This window comes from Piliocolobus tephrosceles, chromosome 5, assembly GCF_002776525.5.
Source record: "Piliocolobus tephrosceles isolate RC106 chromosome 5, ASM277652v3, whole genome shotgun sequence".
Classification (NCBI taxonomy): Eukaryota; Metazoa; Chordata; class Mammalia; order Primates; family Cercopithecidae; genus Piliocolobus; species Piliocolobus tephrosceles.
In genome coordinates, this window is record NC_045438.1 from 135,731,963 (window position 1) to 135,750,076 (window position 18,114).

Here is an 18,114-nt window from a genome sequence, read left to right on the forward strand (position 1 = left end):
TAATTATCAGAAGAATATATCTGTAAACTTGACAATGTAACATAAAACATGATTTAAAATATAGTGACCAAAAATCATCAAAGATCATCTGACTGCCTGGGATGGGGGTGGGAGTGGGGTGAAGGAACATAATGGAAAACATTTGCCATCAGAGAAGATGTGACTTATCTTTTTAAGTCTCTTTAACTCTGAAAACGAACTGTGAACTGGAGCTCTCTGGACCACGCTGGTACCTAAAATTCTCCCATCTCTTCCCCAGCACCTTCCAGCATCCTCTTTACCCAGCAACAGAGAATGTCAGCTTTGTTATTTCTCTGATTGGTGAAACCCAGGCATGCGGACTCCTCTCCACCCATTTTGACCATTTCCAGTGCTAGAAGCCCACAGTTTCAGAGTCTCATCTGCCTCCACCCGGCGTCAGTTCCTCATCACTGTTCCTGTGCTCACGGTCATCAATTATAGACCCCACAACGTGTTCCCTGAAGACAGAATGTTCCAGACCAGAGCTATGATCTTGAGAGCCCTCTCCTTGGCTTTCCTGCTGAGTCTCCGAGGAGCTGGGGCCATCAAGGGTGAGTGCTCAGGAGAATGCAAGAGCATCGGGGTGAGTAGTGGGGAGGCTCACATCAATTGTTGCTTCAGGAATCAGAGATTTTAGGAGCTCATTAATCTATCTGGCCCTCATGATAGTCTGTGTTCCCTCTGGCACTCATAATAATAACAGCAATAGCAGCCAGAATTTACAAGACACCTGCACAGTTTCTTTCCCCCATTTACATCTCACAGGAAACTTCAATGAAGATATTATTCCCTTCATTTAGAAATTATTTTGAAAAAACTGAAGCTCAAAAAGATGAATACATTTTCCAAGGTTACACAGCAGATCAACAAGCCAAGTTTGAAGTCCAGACCCAGCTCTGAGGGTCATACACTGCCTTCCCCAGATTCCTGCACACAATGACCTTCTACCAGGGCCCTCTGGGCCCCCACACCCCTCCCATCTCTCTGGGATCTCCAGCCTCTGTCTTTTGTGGCTGCTTCACAGGAACTCCGAGCTATGGGCTCTGCATTAGGAGAGAAAGTGCTGAGTTTTCCTGTATCCTCCATCTCTCCTAGGACCCTGCAGCTCTTCCTGGGTCTTTGTGGGTGGTCACAAGCTTTCCTCTCTCAAGACAGCACTATTGCATGGTCTTGTTAGCCTTGTGACTTGGGTCCTGAGAGGTCCAGGACTGCAAGGGAGGCCTAGACTTTGGATAGCTGCAAGGACTCAGCCAGAGATGGGCCGTGGTGAACCCTCTTTCTTCCTGTAGCTGACATCAGGGAGAATGACATCAAGCCTGTGTATGATGCTGTCATCCCGAAATCTAGTTATGGGGAAGGTTAGAATCCATAACATACAAGATGCACACTGGCCTCAGACAGTTTTATTTAAGATGTGTAGAATAAAGAGGAGGTGAGACTGGGGAGAACCAGAAATATCGATTGCCTTGTTCACAGTCACCTGGGTTATTTCTAATGTTATGTTATAATAAACATCACAATGGGCATATCTTCTTAGATTTGAATGTGTTTTAGGATTATTGGTAGAAATTCATAATTTGCTGAGCTGTCTCTTCAGGGTCTCCCTCCCCCAAGGTTCCTTGTCTCTTAACGTCTAAACATGTCCTTTACCTTAAAAATATAAGTGCAAACCAACTGACAAAAAACAACTTTGCCTGCATCCTACCCTAGAGACACTCCCTCTGTGTCCTCACAGTTGGAACTAAGTTTCTGACTTGTGTCCAGTAGATCCCTCTCATCTTGGCCATCAGGAACCTCTGCAGAAGGTCAAATCTAGTGGGTTCTTCTCAGTGCCTCTGACTTGGCTTACTAATAACATTTGCACTGTAATCCAATTCTTTCTGATGAACTACCCTGTCCTTATCTGTTTCCTGTTTCTCCGGATCCTCCTTATCATCCTTTAAATCACCTCTTAATTATCATGCCCTCTCATCATAGCCTGAGATCTCTGCAATTCTGATTTTTGGCACTCTTCCTGGAAAATCTCATCTAACCTGCACCTGCCACTAATGACTGTCAGTTCTCTGGCCTAAACTCCTCTCCTGAGACCACCCATCATCCACAAATGTCTATGTATTATTTCTCCTTAGATGACTTCCAGATCGTCTACTGCAATAGCCCCACAGTGAACTCAATATCTTCTCCTGGTCAGGCTGTCTTCCCTGTGAGAAGTGGCTTTTGCCCTGTTTTCTGAATGCCTACATTGAAGTCATCTGTTCCCCAGGAAGCCATCCTCGATGTGTTTTTTGATCACATGTTGTGTATACCCACGTATTTGCACTTATCCTTCTGAACCTGCTGTTGTCTTGTCACTTGTGTTTCCTTCTGTGAATTGTACGCGTCTGCAGAACAGGACCTATGTGTTATTTTTATTTGAATATTTAGCATCTAACAGTGTTTGATATATAGTAGTCTTTTAATACATATTTTTGTCTGAATGGAAATGACATTTTGAAGTAAAATAACCTGTTTCATATCTGGCTGATCTTTAGACAGCAGAACTTGTGAAAATGTTTTTTAAAAAGCATTTTAAAAAATACACGGGACATTCATGTATTAAGAAGATGGGTTCCCAGTAATTGCTAGAGGACTTTGTGTCTTTTTATTTTACCCTCTTTTTCCTAATGAGTCCTTTGAGTCCTTTAAACTGAGGAGGAAGCTAAGTTTCCTTGTGAAACACCTATAGGATTTAATTTATTTTGTTTAGTTTGAAATATCACTTTTGCTTGGCCACTTACAGTGACAGGGAGTCATTCTCAGTGAAAAATAAGATACAGGTCATACCCTCCAGATGCTTACAATTACAGTGACAGGGCATCATTCTACCTGTCACTGTAAGTGGCCAAGCACAGACTGGGTCCCCATATGTCAGGGCTGTAAATTCGCAGGGAAATCCGTGAGTTGGGAGGTCACAACAGATGAGCCCTGTGGTCCCTTCTCACTCTCATGCATTTATCATTCTAAACCCAGACTCTCACATATACATTCATTGTTTTCTTTAATGATTATAGTTGCTTTTATCCTCTTATCTTGGCTACTTCTTGCAAACTAATAAAGACTAAGAAACAAAATAAATTCTACAGGTGTTCCAAACTCAGCAATAATTTCTACTTGGCCTCTGGAACATAAATCAAAATAGAAATGTAAGAAAAGTTTAGAATGCTTAGTACCTGGGTGATGAAATAATCTGTACACTAAACCCCCAAGCCATGCGTTTATCTATATAACCTGCACAAGTACCCCTCACCCCCGAACATAAAATAAATGTTGAAATATTTTTAAAAAGGAAACAAAAGTTTGGAACAAATGCCAAAATAACTGTACTGTACTTTTGAATTTATATGCCCCAAGTGAAAAATATTATCAACAAAGCTGTACATTCTAGGTTCGTGTTCATAAACTAAGACAGAAACTTTAAAACTGTTAAGAACACTAAAATTTGAAGGATATTTTCTTCTTCCTCCGAATTTTCTATTTTTTCTCTCTCTGCAATAAGAAAAGTAAAATGTTCACTCCCCCACCCCCATGACTCGAAAAACAATTTTACATCGTATCTTAGAAGAATTAAGACCTCAAGGGTAGAAAAAAATCTGTCTACTAGTTCCACCACTAGCTATATGACCTTGGCAAGTTATTAATATATAACCTCTTTGCATTTCCTTACCTGTAAAATAGTATGCTATGTATTTGCGTCATAGGGTTATTGTGACAATTCAATGAGTGAAATATGTAAAGTATTTAGAAGGATGCCTGGTGCAAGTAAGTGCTCAACAAATGTTTGCTGTCATTGTTACGATTACTATTGTGTAGGGTCAGGATGCCCAGACTTTCAAAGACCAGGAAGCAGCTTGACTTATCAATGATAAACTTCATTTTGTTCTTCACTCCTTTCTTTTTATAACTACTCAACTGCTCTGTATTATTTCCTTAATGGTGTTGGTCTCTCTTCCCCGTATGTCCTGCCTTTGACCTCTTACCTTCTTCCTTTTTATATTCCTAAGTCTTTATTCATTCTCGAGCTTTCACCATTTGCATATTCATACTGACATTTTGTGGTGTTTTTCTCTACTTTCTTTATGCAGCGGACCATGTGTCCATATTTGCGATGTTTGTACAGACGCATAGACCAACAGGGGAGTTTATGTATGAGTTGGATGAAGATGAAATGTTCTTTGTGGATCTGGACAAGAAGGAGACCGTCTGGCATCTGGAGGAGGTTGGCCGAGTCTTTTCCTTGGAGGCTCAGGGCGGGCTGGATAACATTGCTGCATTGAACGACAACTTGAATACCTTCATCCAGCTTTCCAACCACACTCAGGCCGCCAATGGTACTGCCTATCTTTTCCTCTTCCTCTGTAGCCCAACTGGAAGGGATGAGAGGGCTTCTCTGCCACCCTCAGACTAGGAAGCCTAAGTGCCCCCTGCTGTGTGATCCTCTTCCACTAGTGGCCATGGGCTGATCCCACTACAGCAGGGGCTTGTATCCTCCCTTCTCAAGAAAGAGAAAGGTGAGCAGAGTGAGGCTGGTCAGTGGTATGATACTCGCCTCTGTGATTCAGGAACCCAGAGCTGCCATAAAATCTAAGGCTGAGGTAGAGGAACCCCCAGAGGTGGAGCCTCTGTGATTCATCCCAGAACAGGGTCCTCACCTGCTCCTGTCTCCTCCCAGATCCCCCTGAGGTGACCGTGTTTCCCAAGGAGCCTGTGGAGCTGGGACAGCCCAACACTCTCATCTGCCACATTGACAAGTTCTTCCCACCGGTGCTCAATGTCACGTGGCTGTGCAATGGGGAGCCGGTCACTGAGGGTGTCGCTGAGAGCCTCTTCCTGCCCAGAACAGGTTATAGCTTCCACAAGTTCCATTACCTGACCTTTGTGCCCTCGACTGAGGATGTCTATGACTGCAGGGTGGAACACTGGGGCTTGGATCAGCCGCTCCTCAAGCACTGGGGTATGCAGCTCCTTTTCTCTCTACAATCTCCTGGAATCCTCTATTCCAACGACCTCGTGTCCTCAGCACTAGCTTTCCCCACTGGCCAGGTCTCAGTCCTCTCCTCATCCTAATGTCCAATTAACTGGTCCATAACCTTCAATTCCCACACCCATCCCACACCAGAACCACCCTCACTGAGCACCTCCTGACCCTATCTCTTCATTCTTTACCCAGAGACCCAAGAGCCAATCCAGATCCCTGAGACAACGGAGACTGTGCTCTGTGCCCTGGGCCTGGTGCTGGGCCTAGTGGGCATCATCGTGGGCAGCATCCTCATCTTAAAGGCTATGCGTTCTGGCCGTGACCCCCGGGTCCAGGGGCCCCTGTGAAATACTGTAAAGGTGGGAATGTAAAGAGGAGGGCCTAGAATCTGTAGAATGTAAGGAAGGGAGGAAAAAATTCAATCTGATAAGTGTTCATTGATCTCCTAATGGGTTAAAAGCATTCAGCCACATAACAACAACATTGATAAGTAACTGAGAAGTTAATATGCTCAGGTGCTATTCTGAGCATTTACATTTATTAACTCACTTTTTTTCTCACAAATAGTCTTTGAAGTAGGTACCATTTCACCTGAGAGATACTTCTATCTTTTTACATACACAGAGACCTGAGTCACCTTGATCAAGTTCCCACAGCTATGAAGTAGTAGGGCTAGCTTCCAACCCAGAAAGTCTAGATCCAAGACTGTTTATCCACTGTCCTATACACCCTATTTTGTGACGGAAAAGACAAAGTTCAAATTCTCCAAGAGTCCATTGTTTAGTAATGGAGCCAGATCTATATTTCTATACATAATTACAATAGAGTGTGGTGGGTACCTGTACTATTTACTGTCTTTATTTGGACTCATCCCATGGCAATGCTCACACAAAAAATGCCCCTCCTGAGATCTTATATTTTCTATTTAGTATAATACTCACCATATTTTATATTTTTATATGTTTTGGGAATTCTCTTAGCATTAGATGGTGAACTTCCGTGCAGATGACCACATCTAATTCATTATTATTACTGTTATTCATGCTGGACCTCAGGTACAGAAGGTTAAGAACTTCTCAGTTCGTTATACTATCATCATTGGTGCCTCCGAGCTTTCTCTCTCTCTCTTGATTTATTTGGTCTTTTATCTCCAGTCCCTACTCCCATATCTAACCTCTTACCCCTATCTCATAGGTAAACATTTTAATGAATTTGATATTTCTTTTTATTTGCATAGATTCTGTACAATATGTAGTAGTGTCCAGTGTGCATGTATTTTTAATTAACCAAAATGGCATTAAAGTATAGATCTAATTTTGTACATCCAGTTTGTTTCTTCCAAATCCTCCATATTATTCTACTCTATACGTCCATGTATTAGTCCATTTTGCATTGCTATAAAGGAATATCTGAAGTTACCTAATTTATGAAGAAAAGAGCTTTAATTGGCTCACAGATCTGCAGGCTGTATGAGAAACATGGCACCAGCATCTGCTTCTGTTGGGGGATTCAGGAAGCTTTTACTCATGGTGGAAGGCAAGGGGAGCTGGTGCATCACATGTTCAGAGAGGGAGAAAGAGAGAGAGAAAGAGGTGCCAGGCTCTTTTTAACAACCAGGTTTCATGTGCACTAATCATGTAAGAACTCACTCATTACCCTGAAGAGGGCATCAAGCCATTCGTGAGGGAGTCTCCCGCATGATTCAAATACCTCTCACCAGGCCCCGCCTGCAACACTGGGGATCAATTTTCAACATGAGACTTGGAAGGGACAAATATCCAAATCATATCAATCCACATATCTATATTGCTCCTGGGATACCTGGATCATCCCTGGTTCTCTACTATTGCAAGCAGTGCTTGTATCTCTCATGGGCCTGTGTATGCATGTAGACCTGACCTACATCCCTGGAATGTATGTATCCTAGAAAAGGGTTGCAGGGTCTCTGGAGATGCAGCTCCTTAATTTGACTAAGTACTGCTCATCTGCTCATCAGAATGGCTGTACTCATCTGTACTTCCTTTGTCAGTACCTGAAATGTCCTGCAACTCCTAAACGCACTTCAACACTGGACATAATCCAGTTTTCTAACTTTTGCCAATTTCATTTACATATAGAAATATGCTGCCTTACTTTGCATTTCTTTAATTACTTATAATTGGGACTGATTAGCCACTTGGGGGTTCCTTTTCCATAATTTGCCTGTTCACATTTTATGCTCATTTTTTGTACTGTGGGCATCGTTTTCTTATTTATTTGCAGGAGATCCTCATATAGTCCTGCAAGTAGTCCCTTGTCAGTTTTAGGCATTGCAAATGTTTTCCCCTAATCTGACTTCTGTCAACTTTCTCCTTGGTTTCCTTTATTGAAGAGAAATCCTTAGTATTTTGTAATCAAGTCCATCAACTGGTTTTTTTGTTCATGTGTGTTTTTTAAAAGAAGTCTTCCCTATACTGAGATATCAAAGATGATACTCTTAAAATATCTCCTATAGTTTTAAATTTCACATTTACTACTTTAATTCATCTGGGATTCACCTTTGCATTTGATGGGGATCATGTTTTATTTTTCTTTATATAAAGAGCCAGTGTTCCCAGAACTACTAAATGTTCACCTTTTCCCCATAAGTCTGTGGTGTCTCTTTACTATACTGAAAGCCCCCATTACAGACGGGCCTGTGTCTGAGTTACATGTTGTTCCACTGCTCTGTTTGTCTCTTCTTGTGCCAGTGTCCTAGTGTTTTGATTACTATGACATTGTAGTGTGTGTTAGTATCCAGTAGGACAAATTCTTCTTTATTTTTCTTTGTTCACACACATTTATATCTATAATGATTTATAACAGAATGAAGTGAATGTAGAATGTCAGATGTTAAGAGGAAGTATGGAAAGGAGGGCTGGGACTAGGGTGATGTAAGGGATGCACTTGACTTAGGTGCAAAATTTGAGGGATACCAAAAGAACTCAGTAATAAAAGTAAATCATATTTTAATGAAATATCTTGAAAAAGCAAAATTAATGCAAAGATACATGATTAACCAAATATCAAAAGAAGAGTATTTAATGAAAATGGAGAAGCAGAGAGGCAGAAGAATTAAGAGAATATGTTGTCACATAAGCCAAGGAATTAAAGAATTCCAGGAAGGAGGAAGTACTGCTGTCAGATGTTCAACAGAGATCATTTTAGAGAATTTACCCTGGCTTCGAAATCCTTTCAAAGAGCAGTTTACACAATGTGAGCAAGTATCCCTCCTTCATTGCCTTCATTGATATGGTTTGGATGTTTGTCCCTTCCAAGTCTCATCCCAGAGTTAAGCTTCTTCTCTACCCTCAGAAACATGGCCCTTCTCCTTGTCAGGATATTTTGGAGACATAAAGCATATGGGATGCCCTCAAAGTCAGCTGAAATTTTGGGGGTGAAATTCGATGATTTTAGGTAACTCCTTGGTTCTTATGTGCTGTTCACCTGGAGGACCAGGGCATGTGCACGGACGACCACCTTCTCCCTGGGACCTGAACAGGCAGAGAATTGGGAAGATCAGACATAAAGGAAGTGGGGGCTTACAGTACTGAACCCAGGAATGACAGTAACTGTGTGTGTTGTTGCAGGTGACAAAATATCTGAACAGAAGAGGACTTAGGAGAGATCTGAACTCCAGCTGCTCTGCAAACTCCATCTCAGTTTTTCTTCTCACTTTATGTGTTCACTACCCCAGTGACTGACTGAATTGCTGACCTTTCAAACTCTGTCCTTATCTGTTACCTTAAAGCAGTCATTCCTTAGTAAAGTTTCCAACAAATAGAAGGTAATGAATAAATGTTGACATTTTTGTAGCACCGATATGGAGATTATCCCTTCACTTAGCCTTTTATCCTCTGGTCTCCTTTGAAGAACCATCACTGTCACCTTCCTGAGTATAACCAATAAATACTTCAGTATTTCAGAGCTGGGAGACTCTGAGTCATTCTTACTGGAAATCTAGGACAAGGTCACATGTGAATATGATTTATTGAAGGTGTGGTTTCAAGCTCTGTTGCAGATATAGTTACTAAAGGTTCTGATCTTACTTGAACGGAAAGATCTGAGGATAGTAATTCAGCCCTGGGTTCTTCCCTAACCACAGGATAGGGTGGGGTAGAGAAAAGATATTTGGGGGAAATTTTACTTGGATGAAGTTTTGCTTGGATGTAGTTTGAAGACTGCAGTGTTTGAAATCTCTGAGGGAAGAGATTTGGTCTGTCTGGATCAAGATTTCAGGCAGATTTGATTCCATTCACAGCCCCGGAGCTCCCTTCCCAAGACTGGATTGTAATTACAGCAATATCTCATGGAAGATATTTTCTACATGATAGACTAAGAACCAAGAAATAAAATAAGAAACTGCGCTCATTCATTGCAATTTTTTACCAGCCGTAGTCACTCCATGTGGGAGAACTTAAATTACTATTAACAGAGTTTTCAAAGGTTTGAGAATAGTGGTGATCATGAAGAAAAACATCTTATTTGAGCAAGGATTTTGTTTCTTTATGAGTGTTCTCTAGATGTTAAAATGAAAAGACCATGAGATGGTAAAAATACAGATAAATATAAAAACATGTTTTCTATTTTTTTTTATTTTTGAGTTGAAAAAGGTAATTGTTTAAAGTGAAAATTATTTGGGGATTTATAACAGACCCACAGGTCAATGGCACAAATAATAGAAGGGAGAAATGGAAGGATAATATTTTAAGTTTCTTATACATGTGAAGTCGTATGTTATTATTGAAGGTAGAATTATTAAGATGAATATTTTAAATTCTTGACAACTACTAAATAAAAAGAGGTATCACTAAGAGGCCAATGGAGAAGATAAAATAGAAAACTAAGCATAATTAATTCAAAATAAACACAAATGGAAAATCTGATAAGAAAAAGAGAAAACAAACTGTAAGATGGTAGAATTTAAAACAACCATACTAATAATTGAATTAAACGTACATGGTTCTAAGCACTATAATTAAAAGGCAAAGATTGTCAGAATCCACAAAAATGTATAGGCCCACTTTATGCTGTTTACATAATGCCCTCTTTAAATATGAAGGCAAAGACAAATAAAAAGTAAAAGAATGGGAAAATACATATACACCATGGAATATCATGCAGCCATAAAAAAGAATGAGTTCATGTCCTCCTTTGCTGGGACATGGATGGAGCTGGAAGCCATTATTCACAGCAAACTAACACAGGAACAGAAAACCAAACACCGCATGTTCTCACTCATAAGTGGGAGTTGAACTATGAGAACACATGGACACAGGGAGGAGAACATTACACACTAGGGCCTGTTGGGAGGTTGGGGGCAAGGGGAGGGAGAGCATTAGGACAAATTCTAACACATGCAGGGCTTAGAACTTAGATGATGGGTTGATAGGTGCAGCAAACCATCATGGCACATGTATACCTTTGTAACAAGCCTGCACATTCTGCACATGTATCCCAGAACTTAAAGTTAAAAACAAAAGAATGGGAAAAAAATGCCAACCATGGAAATGTTGGTGGCTGTATTAATATCAGAAATACAGAACTCAGAATAAAAAATATTACCAAGAAGAAAGAAGGATAGTTCATAATGATAAAAGGATCATCTTATTACCAACATATAACATTCCTAAATGTGTATGTTTTTAGAAAATATGTCTTAAATCACATAACACCAAAAATGATAAAAATAAAAGCAGAAGTAGACAAATTCACAATTATATTTTAGTATTCAAGCACTCAGTAAACAATAAAATATTTAGGAAAAAACTCAGTGAGGACATGGAAGATTTAAATAACATTTTCAATGAACCAATGTGATCTAATCAATACCTATAGAATACTCCACCCAATAGTGGCAGAATACTGATTATTTTCAAATGCTCAAGAATATTCCACATGACAGACTATACACTGGGTCATAAACACATCTGAATAAATGTCTAAATAAATGACTCTGTTGAAATAAAACAGAATACATTCTCGGACCACAATAGCATTAAATTAGAAACCAATAACAGAAAAATACCTTGAAAAGTCCCAAATACCTAGCAATTAAAAAGTATACTGTATATAGCACCTGTATTTAAAAAGAGTCAGAAGGAAAATTAGAAAATATTTTGAACTGAAAGAATATGAAAGCACACTGTATCAAAATTAATACGATACAGCAATTAGAGAACAATTTATAACTTTACATAATTGGAAAGGAGGAAAACTCTAAAATCAACCATCTATGCTCCCATCTTAAGAAACTAGAAAAAAATGGTCAAATTAATCCCAAGATTAGTAAGAGCAGAAATAAATGCAATAAAAATGGACAAGCAGTAAAGAAAATGAACAGTCAATTGCTGACTTTTAAAAAAGCTCAATATATTCACGAATCTCTAGCTAGATGGATCAAGAAAAAAAGATAAGACTCAAATCTCCAATATCAGGAATGGAAGTGGGTACATCACAACAGGTCATGGGACATTAAAAGTATTATGACAAAATACTATGAAAATGCCAATGAATAAAAGTGACAATAAATTTGACAACTTACATTGTTAAATTAAATTACATTTGGTGTAAAGCTTTCTCCATATCTTGAGTCCCTACACAGCAAACTAACCTAACTTAACATAACTGCATTATGCAAACAAACTACAGCCTAACTTAAGAGTATTGTAATAAATAGCTGAGTCTCAGCCAATCCCACGCTGCCACACACGCTGCCAACTGATCATACTATGTCCCCCATAAGGCAAATGCCTCATCACACCATGACCATATAAGGCAAACACTGAGCTGTAGCCAATTGACTGGTTTTGTATATCACTTCCTGTTTTTATCTATAAATACTGCCTTCTCATGTTGCTGGATAGAGCTCTTTGAATCTTTCTGGATTCTGAGGGCTGACCAATTCATGAATTGTTCTTTGCTAAATAAACTCTATTAAATTCAATTTGTCTAAAATTTGTATTTTAACAACATGAAATGGAAACATTTCTTGAATGATTCAAATTACCAAAACTAAATCAAGAAGAAATCTGAATCAATGAAATAAATTAAGTTTATAATTTTAAAAATCCTTCTCACAGAGAAGCCCAAATGGTTTCCAGGTCAGATGGCTTCATTGATTAATTCTATTATACATTTAAGGAAGAAACAATACCAACTCAATACAAACTCTTCCAATAAAAGAGCAGAAGAAAACACAACCCAATAATTTGTGAGTTCAGTATACTAACACCAAACAATGATATTAAAAGAAAAGGAAACTAAAGATGCATATCCCTCACAAACATAGCCACAAAAATGTTTAACAAAATGTTATAAAATTGAATTCTACAATATATTAAAAAGGATGATATAACATGATCATAAGAGTTTATGCCAGGAATGGAAGGCCTGTTTAACATTCAAAAAAATCAATGTGATTCCACATCTTAACAGAATACAAAAGAAAAATTATATAATTATGTAAATGGATGTAGAAAAAGGCATTTGCTCATTCATGATAAAACATCCTAGAAAACTAGGAATAAAAGGGAAAGAATTACTTCACCTAATAAGGGGTGTCCATGAAAACCAACAACTAAATTGAAAACGACAAAATTGAAAACCAACAAAATTTTCAATTTTGGGGGGAGCATTTCACTGCCTCCATAAAACTATTAAATTATCTAATGTGAGAGTGGAATTCAGTGAAGAGACGTTCCCTACTGGAAAAATACAAAATGCTGGATATTCTGTGAACAGTTTCTATGCATTCTATATAAATGAAACTATTAACTATATAATGCATTTACTGAAAAAAGAAGATGACCTTCTGTTGTGGGAAGTCAAGGACCCCAAATGGAGGGACCTGCTGGAGCCATGGCAGAGGAACATAAATTGTGAAGATTTCATTTTAATATGGACATTTATCTGTTCCCAAATAATACTTTTATAATTTCTTATTCCTGTAATCTCTTAATCCTGTTGTCCTCATAAGCTGAGGATGTATGTCACTTCAGGACCACTGTGATAATTGTGTTAACTGTACAAATGGATTGTAAAACATGTGTGTTTGAACAATATGAAATCAGTGCACCTTGAAAAAGAACAGAACAGAATAACAGTGATTTTTAGGGAACAAGGGAAGACAACCATAAGGTCTGACTGCCTGTGGGGTCCGGCAAAAAGAGTCATACTTTTCTTCTTGCAGAGAGCCTATAAACAGATGTGCAAGTAGGGAAGATATCACTAAATTCTTTTCCTAGCAAGGAATATCAATATTAATACCCTGGGAAAGGAATGCATTCCTGGGGGGAGATCTATAAATGGCCACTCTGGGAATAAAGGAAGATGGAAAACAAGAGTACAATAGTTCAAAGGGTTGTGATTTTGGAGCCATTAAAGAATCTGGTCAAGTTTGGTCTGGTGAAGTGAAAAAAGCAGAATCAGGATTGGTTTAACAATCTCTAACTGCAAATAAGTATACCTCAATTATGGAGGTCCTAGGAAGTCAGGCAGGGGTGTGTTGCTTTATTTATGAGAAAAGTGTACTCACATATCTCTAAATATGCAAGATACATGATTGATTCCTTTTTTATTGTCTTGAGTAGGATAATCTGCTCCTAGTAAAGTGCAGACGGGACTTATGTAAGCCCTAAGCACTCGTGTATGACAGAGGAACAGAAGGTTCTTCCTTAGGGTGAGAGAACTCCTAGCAAGATTACTCCAGCCCATCCTCCCATTTGCTCTCTGTGTTTTCAGCTCACATAGAAAAGCCTTTTCTGGTATTTAAGCTCAGTTGCTCTTATTGTGGGACAGTAGAGGCTGTGTATTAGCCCCTATTAAAACTATTTGTCTCCATTTCCTGTCTGAAAAGGTAGTATTGCAGCATTTCCCTCTCTCCTTTCCCTGTTTCCTTCTCTCTCTTAGCCAGGGGCTCCATTGCTCAGGGTTAGAATACAGTCAACTAAAAACATCTGTCCCAGAAAGGGGCTGTTGAACATTCAACTGTTTATTTGATGGTAAGCTAGGCTGTAAGAGTGAGAGTAAAATGTTGGTGGAATAGATTTGGAGAAAGCTGTGATGACAGGAACTATCACTTCTGCTTAATTACTTTCCCTCCAGTCATTGAGATTTGAGTGTGAGGCATCCTCACTTGTGACCAGGTAATAGAGGTACTGGGATTGTCCTGAATGAGTTGCAGAGAAGGGAGAGGTATTAAACAGAGATATTGTATCCTTGAATTCTGGAAAGAGAACTGGCATGCTATCAAGAGAATAGTTCTGTATCATAGTGAGAAAATGTATCAGAGGTGTCACATGGAGGTAGAAGTGAGAGAACTGAGGGTTGAAGTGGGTTCTTGGGAAAGTCATGTCCTCTGCAGTTGAGAAAATCTGAAGTGTATGCCAACTAGGGTTAGAATTGCCGCCTCACAGGAAGTAGCATTCCGTGTAGCCACCAATTAGAGTTGCTCTGCCTGGATCCTTTAGTATTTTAGGATTGATAAACAAGTATGAATTAAAAATGAGCAAACTCATGCAAGGCAAAACTAAGGAGAAAAAAGTAGAAATAGGCCGGGCGCGGTGGCTCAAGCCTGTAATCCCAGCACTTTGGGAGGCCGAGACGGGCGGATCACGAGGTCAGGAGATCGAGACCATCCTGGCTAACACGGTGAAACCCCGTCTCTACTAAAAAATACAAAAAACTAGCCGGGCGAGGTGGCGGGCGCCTGTAGTCCCAGCTACTCGGAGGCTGAGGCAGGAGAATGGCATAAACCCGGGAGGCGGAGCTTGCAGTGAGCTGAGAACCGGCCACTGCACTCCAGCCCTGGCGACAGAGGGAGACTCTGTCTCAAAAAAAAAAAAAAAAAAAAAGTAGAAATAGTGCATGGAAATGAGTTAGAAAAGAATAAAACAGTACGTAAGTACAAGTCTTCATACCTGTCAGCACATGGGAATAGTTTTGGTGTGTGCTAAAATAGTTTCTCCGTGGAGCTTCAGGTTGTAAATTGCTAAGGTAAGTCTGCTTGGTGCTGGAGTGTGGAGTCTTTACTTTTCTTCTAGTTACAGCTCTCAGAGGCCTGTTCAGGTTCTCAGAAGCATAGTACCCATTAACTACTTTGTTAGATCTGCTGTGAAATTTGGCTTCCATATCCGTTTTTACAATTTAATGTTGGATCAAAAAGACTAGTTGGCCTCCTAGAAGCCTTTCTAAATTCTACTGAGCTGGAAACTGTAAGACAAAGAGCTGTTTACTCTCTGGGGAGCACTTCTGAGTTACTTCTACTTCACAGGTTCTAACCTGTCATCAAGTCCTTCCATTCCAAGTTGCCAGCTGTTTCCTTTCCTTGAGACAAACTCTGACTTAACTCAGATTTGATTCTCCAGCTTTCTCCAAAAAACTGATCTGGTCAGGAATGGTGGCTCATGCCTGTAATCTCAGCACTTTAGGAGGTTGGGGTGGGAGAATTGCTTGAGTTCAGAAGTTTGAGATCAGCCTGGGTAATATGGTGAGATCCCATTTCTACAAAAAATAAAAATAAAAATTAGTCAGGTGCAGTGGTATGTGCCTGTGATCCCAACTACTTGGGAGGCTGAGGTGGGAGAATTGCTTTCCCCCCCAGTGAAAACAAACTCAAAAAAACTGGAAAAAGTGACTATTACACGAGATGTGCAAATATAAATGTAAGGACAAAGGAAGCATGAAAAAACAAGGAAATATAACACCTTCAAAGGAACACAGTAATTCTCCAGAAACAGAGTACAATAAAAAAATTCACAAAATCCCAGAAAAAGAACTCAAAATTGTGATACTAACAAAGCTCAGTGAGATGCAAGAGAACTCCAAGAAACAAAATAAATAAATCAGAAAAGCAATTGAAGATTTAAATGAGAAATTTACCAAAGAGATAGATAACATAAAAAAGAATCAAAGAGAAATTCTGGAACTGAAGAAGTCCTTGAATGAAATACAAAATGCATTTGAAAACCTTAACAATCAACTAGACCAAGAAGAGGAAGAACCTCAGAACTTGAAGAAATGTCTTTTTAAATAACCCAGTCAGACAAAAATAATGAAAAAAAGACTTAACAATGAGCAAAGCGGCCAGGGTGCAGTGGCTCACACCTGTAATCCCAGCATTTTGAAATTGCTTGAGTCCTGGACTTTGAGACCAGCCTGGGCAACACAGTGAGACCTCATCTCTACAAAAAATTCAAAAATTGGCCAGGCACCATGGTGTGCGCCTGTAGTCCCAGCTACTCAGAAGGCTGAGGTGGGAGGATCTCTTGAGCCGAGGAGGCAGAGGTTGCAGTGAGCTGAGATTGCACCACTGCACTCTAGCCTGGGTGACAGAGAGAGACCCTGTCTTTACAAAAAACAAATAAATAATAGTTTTTTTAAAAAGAAAAAGAACAAAGGCTTCATAACATACGGAACACCATAAAATGATGAAATATTTGAAATATCAGTGTCCCAGAGGGCAAACAAAGAACAAAAGGGTTAGGAATCCTATTTAACAAAATAATAGGTGAAAATTTCTCATGTCTAGCAAGAGATTTAGACATCCAGATATACCCAAAAAATTCCAATACAGATATAATGCAAAAACTCTTCTTTCTAACACATTATATTCAAACTGTCTAAAGTCAAAGACAAAGAGAGAATTCTAAAAACAGCAAAAGAAAAGCATTCAGTCATTTATAAAGTTACCTCTATCAGACTAACAGTGGATTTCCCAGTAGAAACCTTACAGGATAGAAGAAAAATGGTATGTTATATTCAAAGTGCTGAGAGAATAAAACTGCCAGTAAGGGTACTATACTCAGAAAATTATCCTTCATAAGTGAATAAGAAATAGTCTTTCCCTGAGAAGAAAAAGTTGAAGAAATTAATTATTTATTAGACTGACCCTACAAGAAATGCACAAGAGACTTCTAAACCTGAAAATGAATAGATGACATTTACCATCATGAAAAGTACATGAAAATACAGAACTCAGTGTTAAGCAAACACACAAATGAGGTAAGAAACCAGACAAATGGTGTGACTACTGAAAAAACATGATGAAAAACAATAAGAGAAAAAAAGAATAAAGAATATACAAAACAATGAAGAAACAATTAACAATATGACAGAAACAAAACCTCATGTATCAATAATTACTTTGAATGTAAATGAATTTTTAAAATTCTTCACTTAAAAGATACAGACTGGGCCAGACGCAGTGGCTCATGCCTATAATCTCAGTGCTTTGAGAGGCCAAGGTTTGGGGGATTGCTGGAGGTGAGGAGTTTGAGACCAGCCTGGCCAACATGGCAAAACCTTGTCTCTACTAAAAATACCGCTTCCCCCCCAAAAAAAATTAGCTAGGTGTAGTGGCATGGATCTGTAATTCCAGCTACTTGAGAGGCTGAGGGATGAGAATCATTTGAACCTGGAAGGTGGAGGTTGCAGTGAGCCAAGATCATACCAGTGCACTCCAGCCTGGGTGACAGAGTGAAACTAGGTCAAAAAAAGGAAAGAAAGAAAGGAAGGGAAGGGAAGGGAGCAAGGAAGGAAGGAAGGAAGGGAAGGAAGGAAAGGAACGAAGGAAGGAAGGAAGGAAGGAAGGAAGGAAGGAAGGAAGGAAGGGGAAGGAAAAGGAAGGAAGCAAAAGGAAGGAAGGAAAAAAGAAAGAAAGAAAGAAGAAAGAAAGAAAAAAAAGAAAAAAGAAAGAAAGATGTAATCCCAGCACTTTGGGAGGCTGAGGCGGGTGGATCATGAGGTCAAGAGATCAAGACCATCCTGGCCAACATGGTGAAACCCTGTCTCTAGTAAAAAATACAAAAACTAGCTGGGTGTGGTGGCATATGCCTATAATCCCAGCTACTTGTGAGGCTAAGGCAGGAGAATCACTTGAACTTGAGAGGCAGAGGTTGCAGTGAACTGAGATCATGCCACTGCACTCCAGCCTGGTGACAGAGTGAGACTCCATCAAAAAAAGAAAATAAAAGAAAAGAAAGAAAAAAAGAAGGAAGGAAGGAGAAAGAAAGAAAAGAAAGAAAGAAAGAAAGAAAGAAAGAAAGAAAGAAAGAAAGAAA

The 18,114-nt window shown here is 39.3% G+C and overlaps 1 protein-coding gene across 2 annotated transcripts; it reads left to right on the forward strand.

Annotated features, from left to right (window-relative positions):
• Nucleotides 1-259: 259 nt before the first annotated feature.
• On the forward strand, nt 260-8,980 carry LOC111542902 (HLA class II histocompatibility antigen, DP alpha 1 chain). Of its 2 annotated transcripts, XM_023212477.2 has the most exons (5): nt 260-572; nt 4,143-4,388; nt 4,730-5,011; nt 5,228-5,394; nt 8,644-8,980. In XM_023212477.2, the coding sequence occupies exons 1-4, from the start codon at nt 491-493 to the stop codon at nt 5,380-5,382; spliced, it is 765 nt and encodes a 254-aa protein (XP_023068245.1). In that variant the 5' UTR covers nt 260-490; the 3' UTR covers nt 5,383-5,394; nt 8,644-8,980. The 2 variants fall into 2 exon arrangements, with proteins under 2 accessions (XP_023068245.1, XP_023068246.1); XM_023212478.2 differs by lacking the exon at nt 5,228-5,394.
• The last annotated feature ends 9,134 nt before the right edge of the window (nt 8,981-18,114 follow it).

Bases quoted from the DNA above. Each gene is read 5' to 3' on its own strand.
- LOC111542902 (XM_023212477.2), top strand. From the start codon at position 491: ATGTTCCAGACCAGAGCTATGATCTTGAGAGCCCTCTCCTTGGCTTTC. The intron at 4,389-4,729 runs GTACTGCCTATC...GTCTCCTCCCAG, and splicing joins CCACACTCAGGCCGCCAATG to ATCCCCCTGAGGTGACCGTG. The intron at 5,012-5,227 runs GTATGCAGCTCC...TTCTTTACCCAG, and splicing joins GCCGCTCCTCAAGCACTGGG to AGACCCAAGAGCCAATCCAG.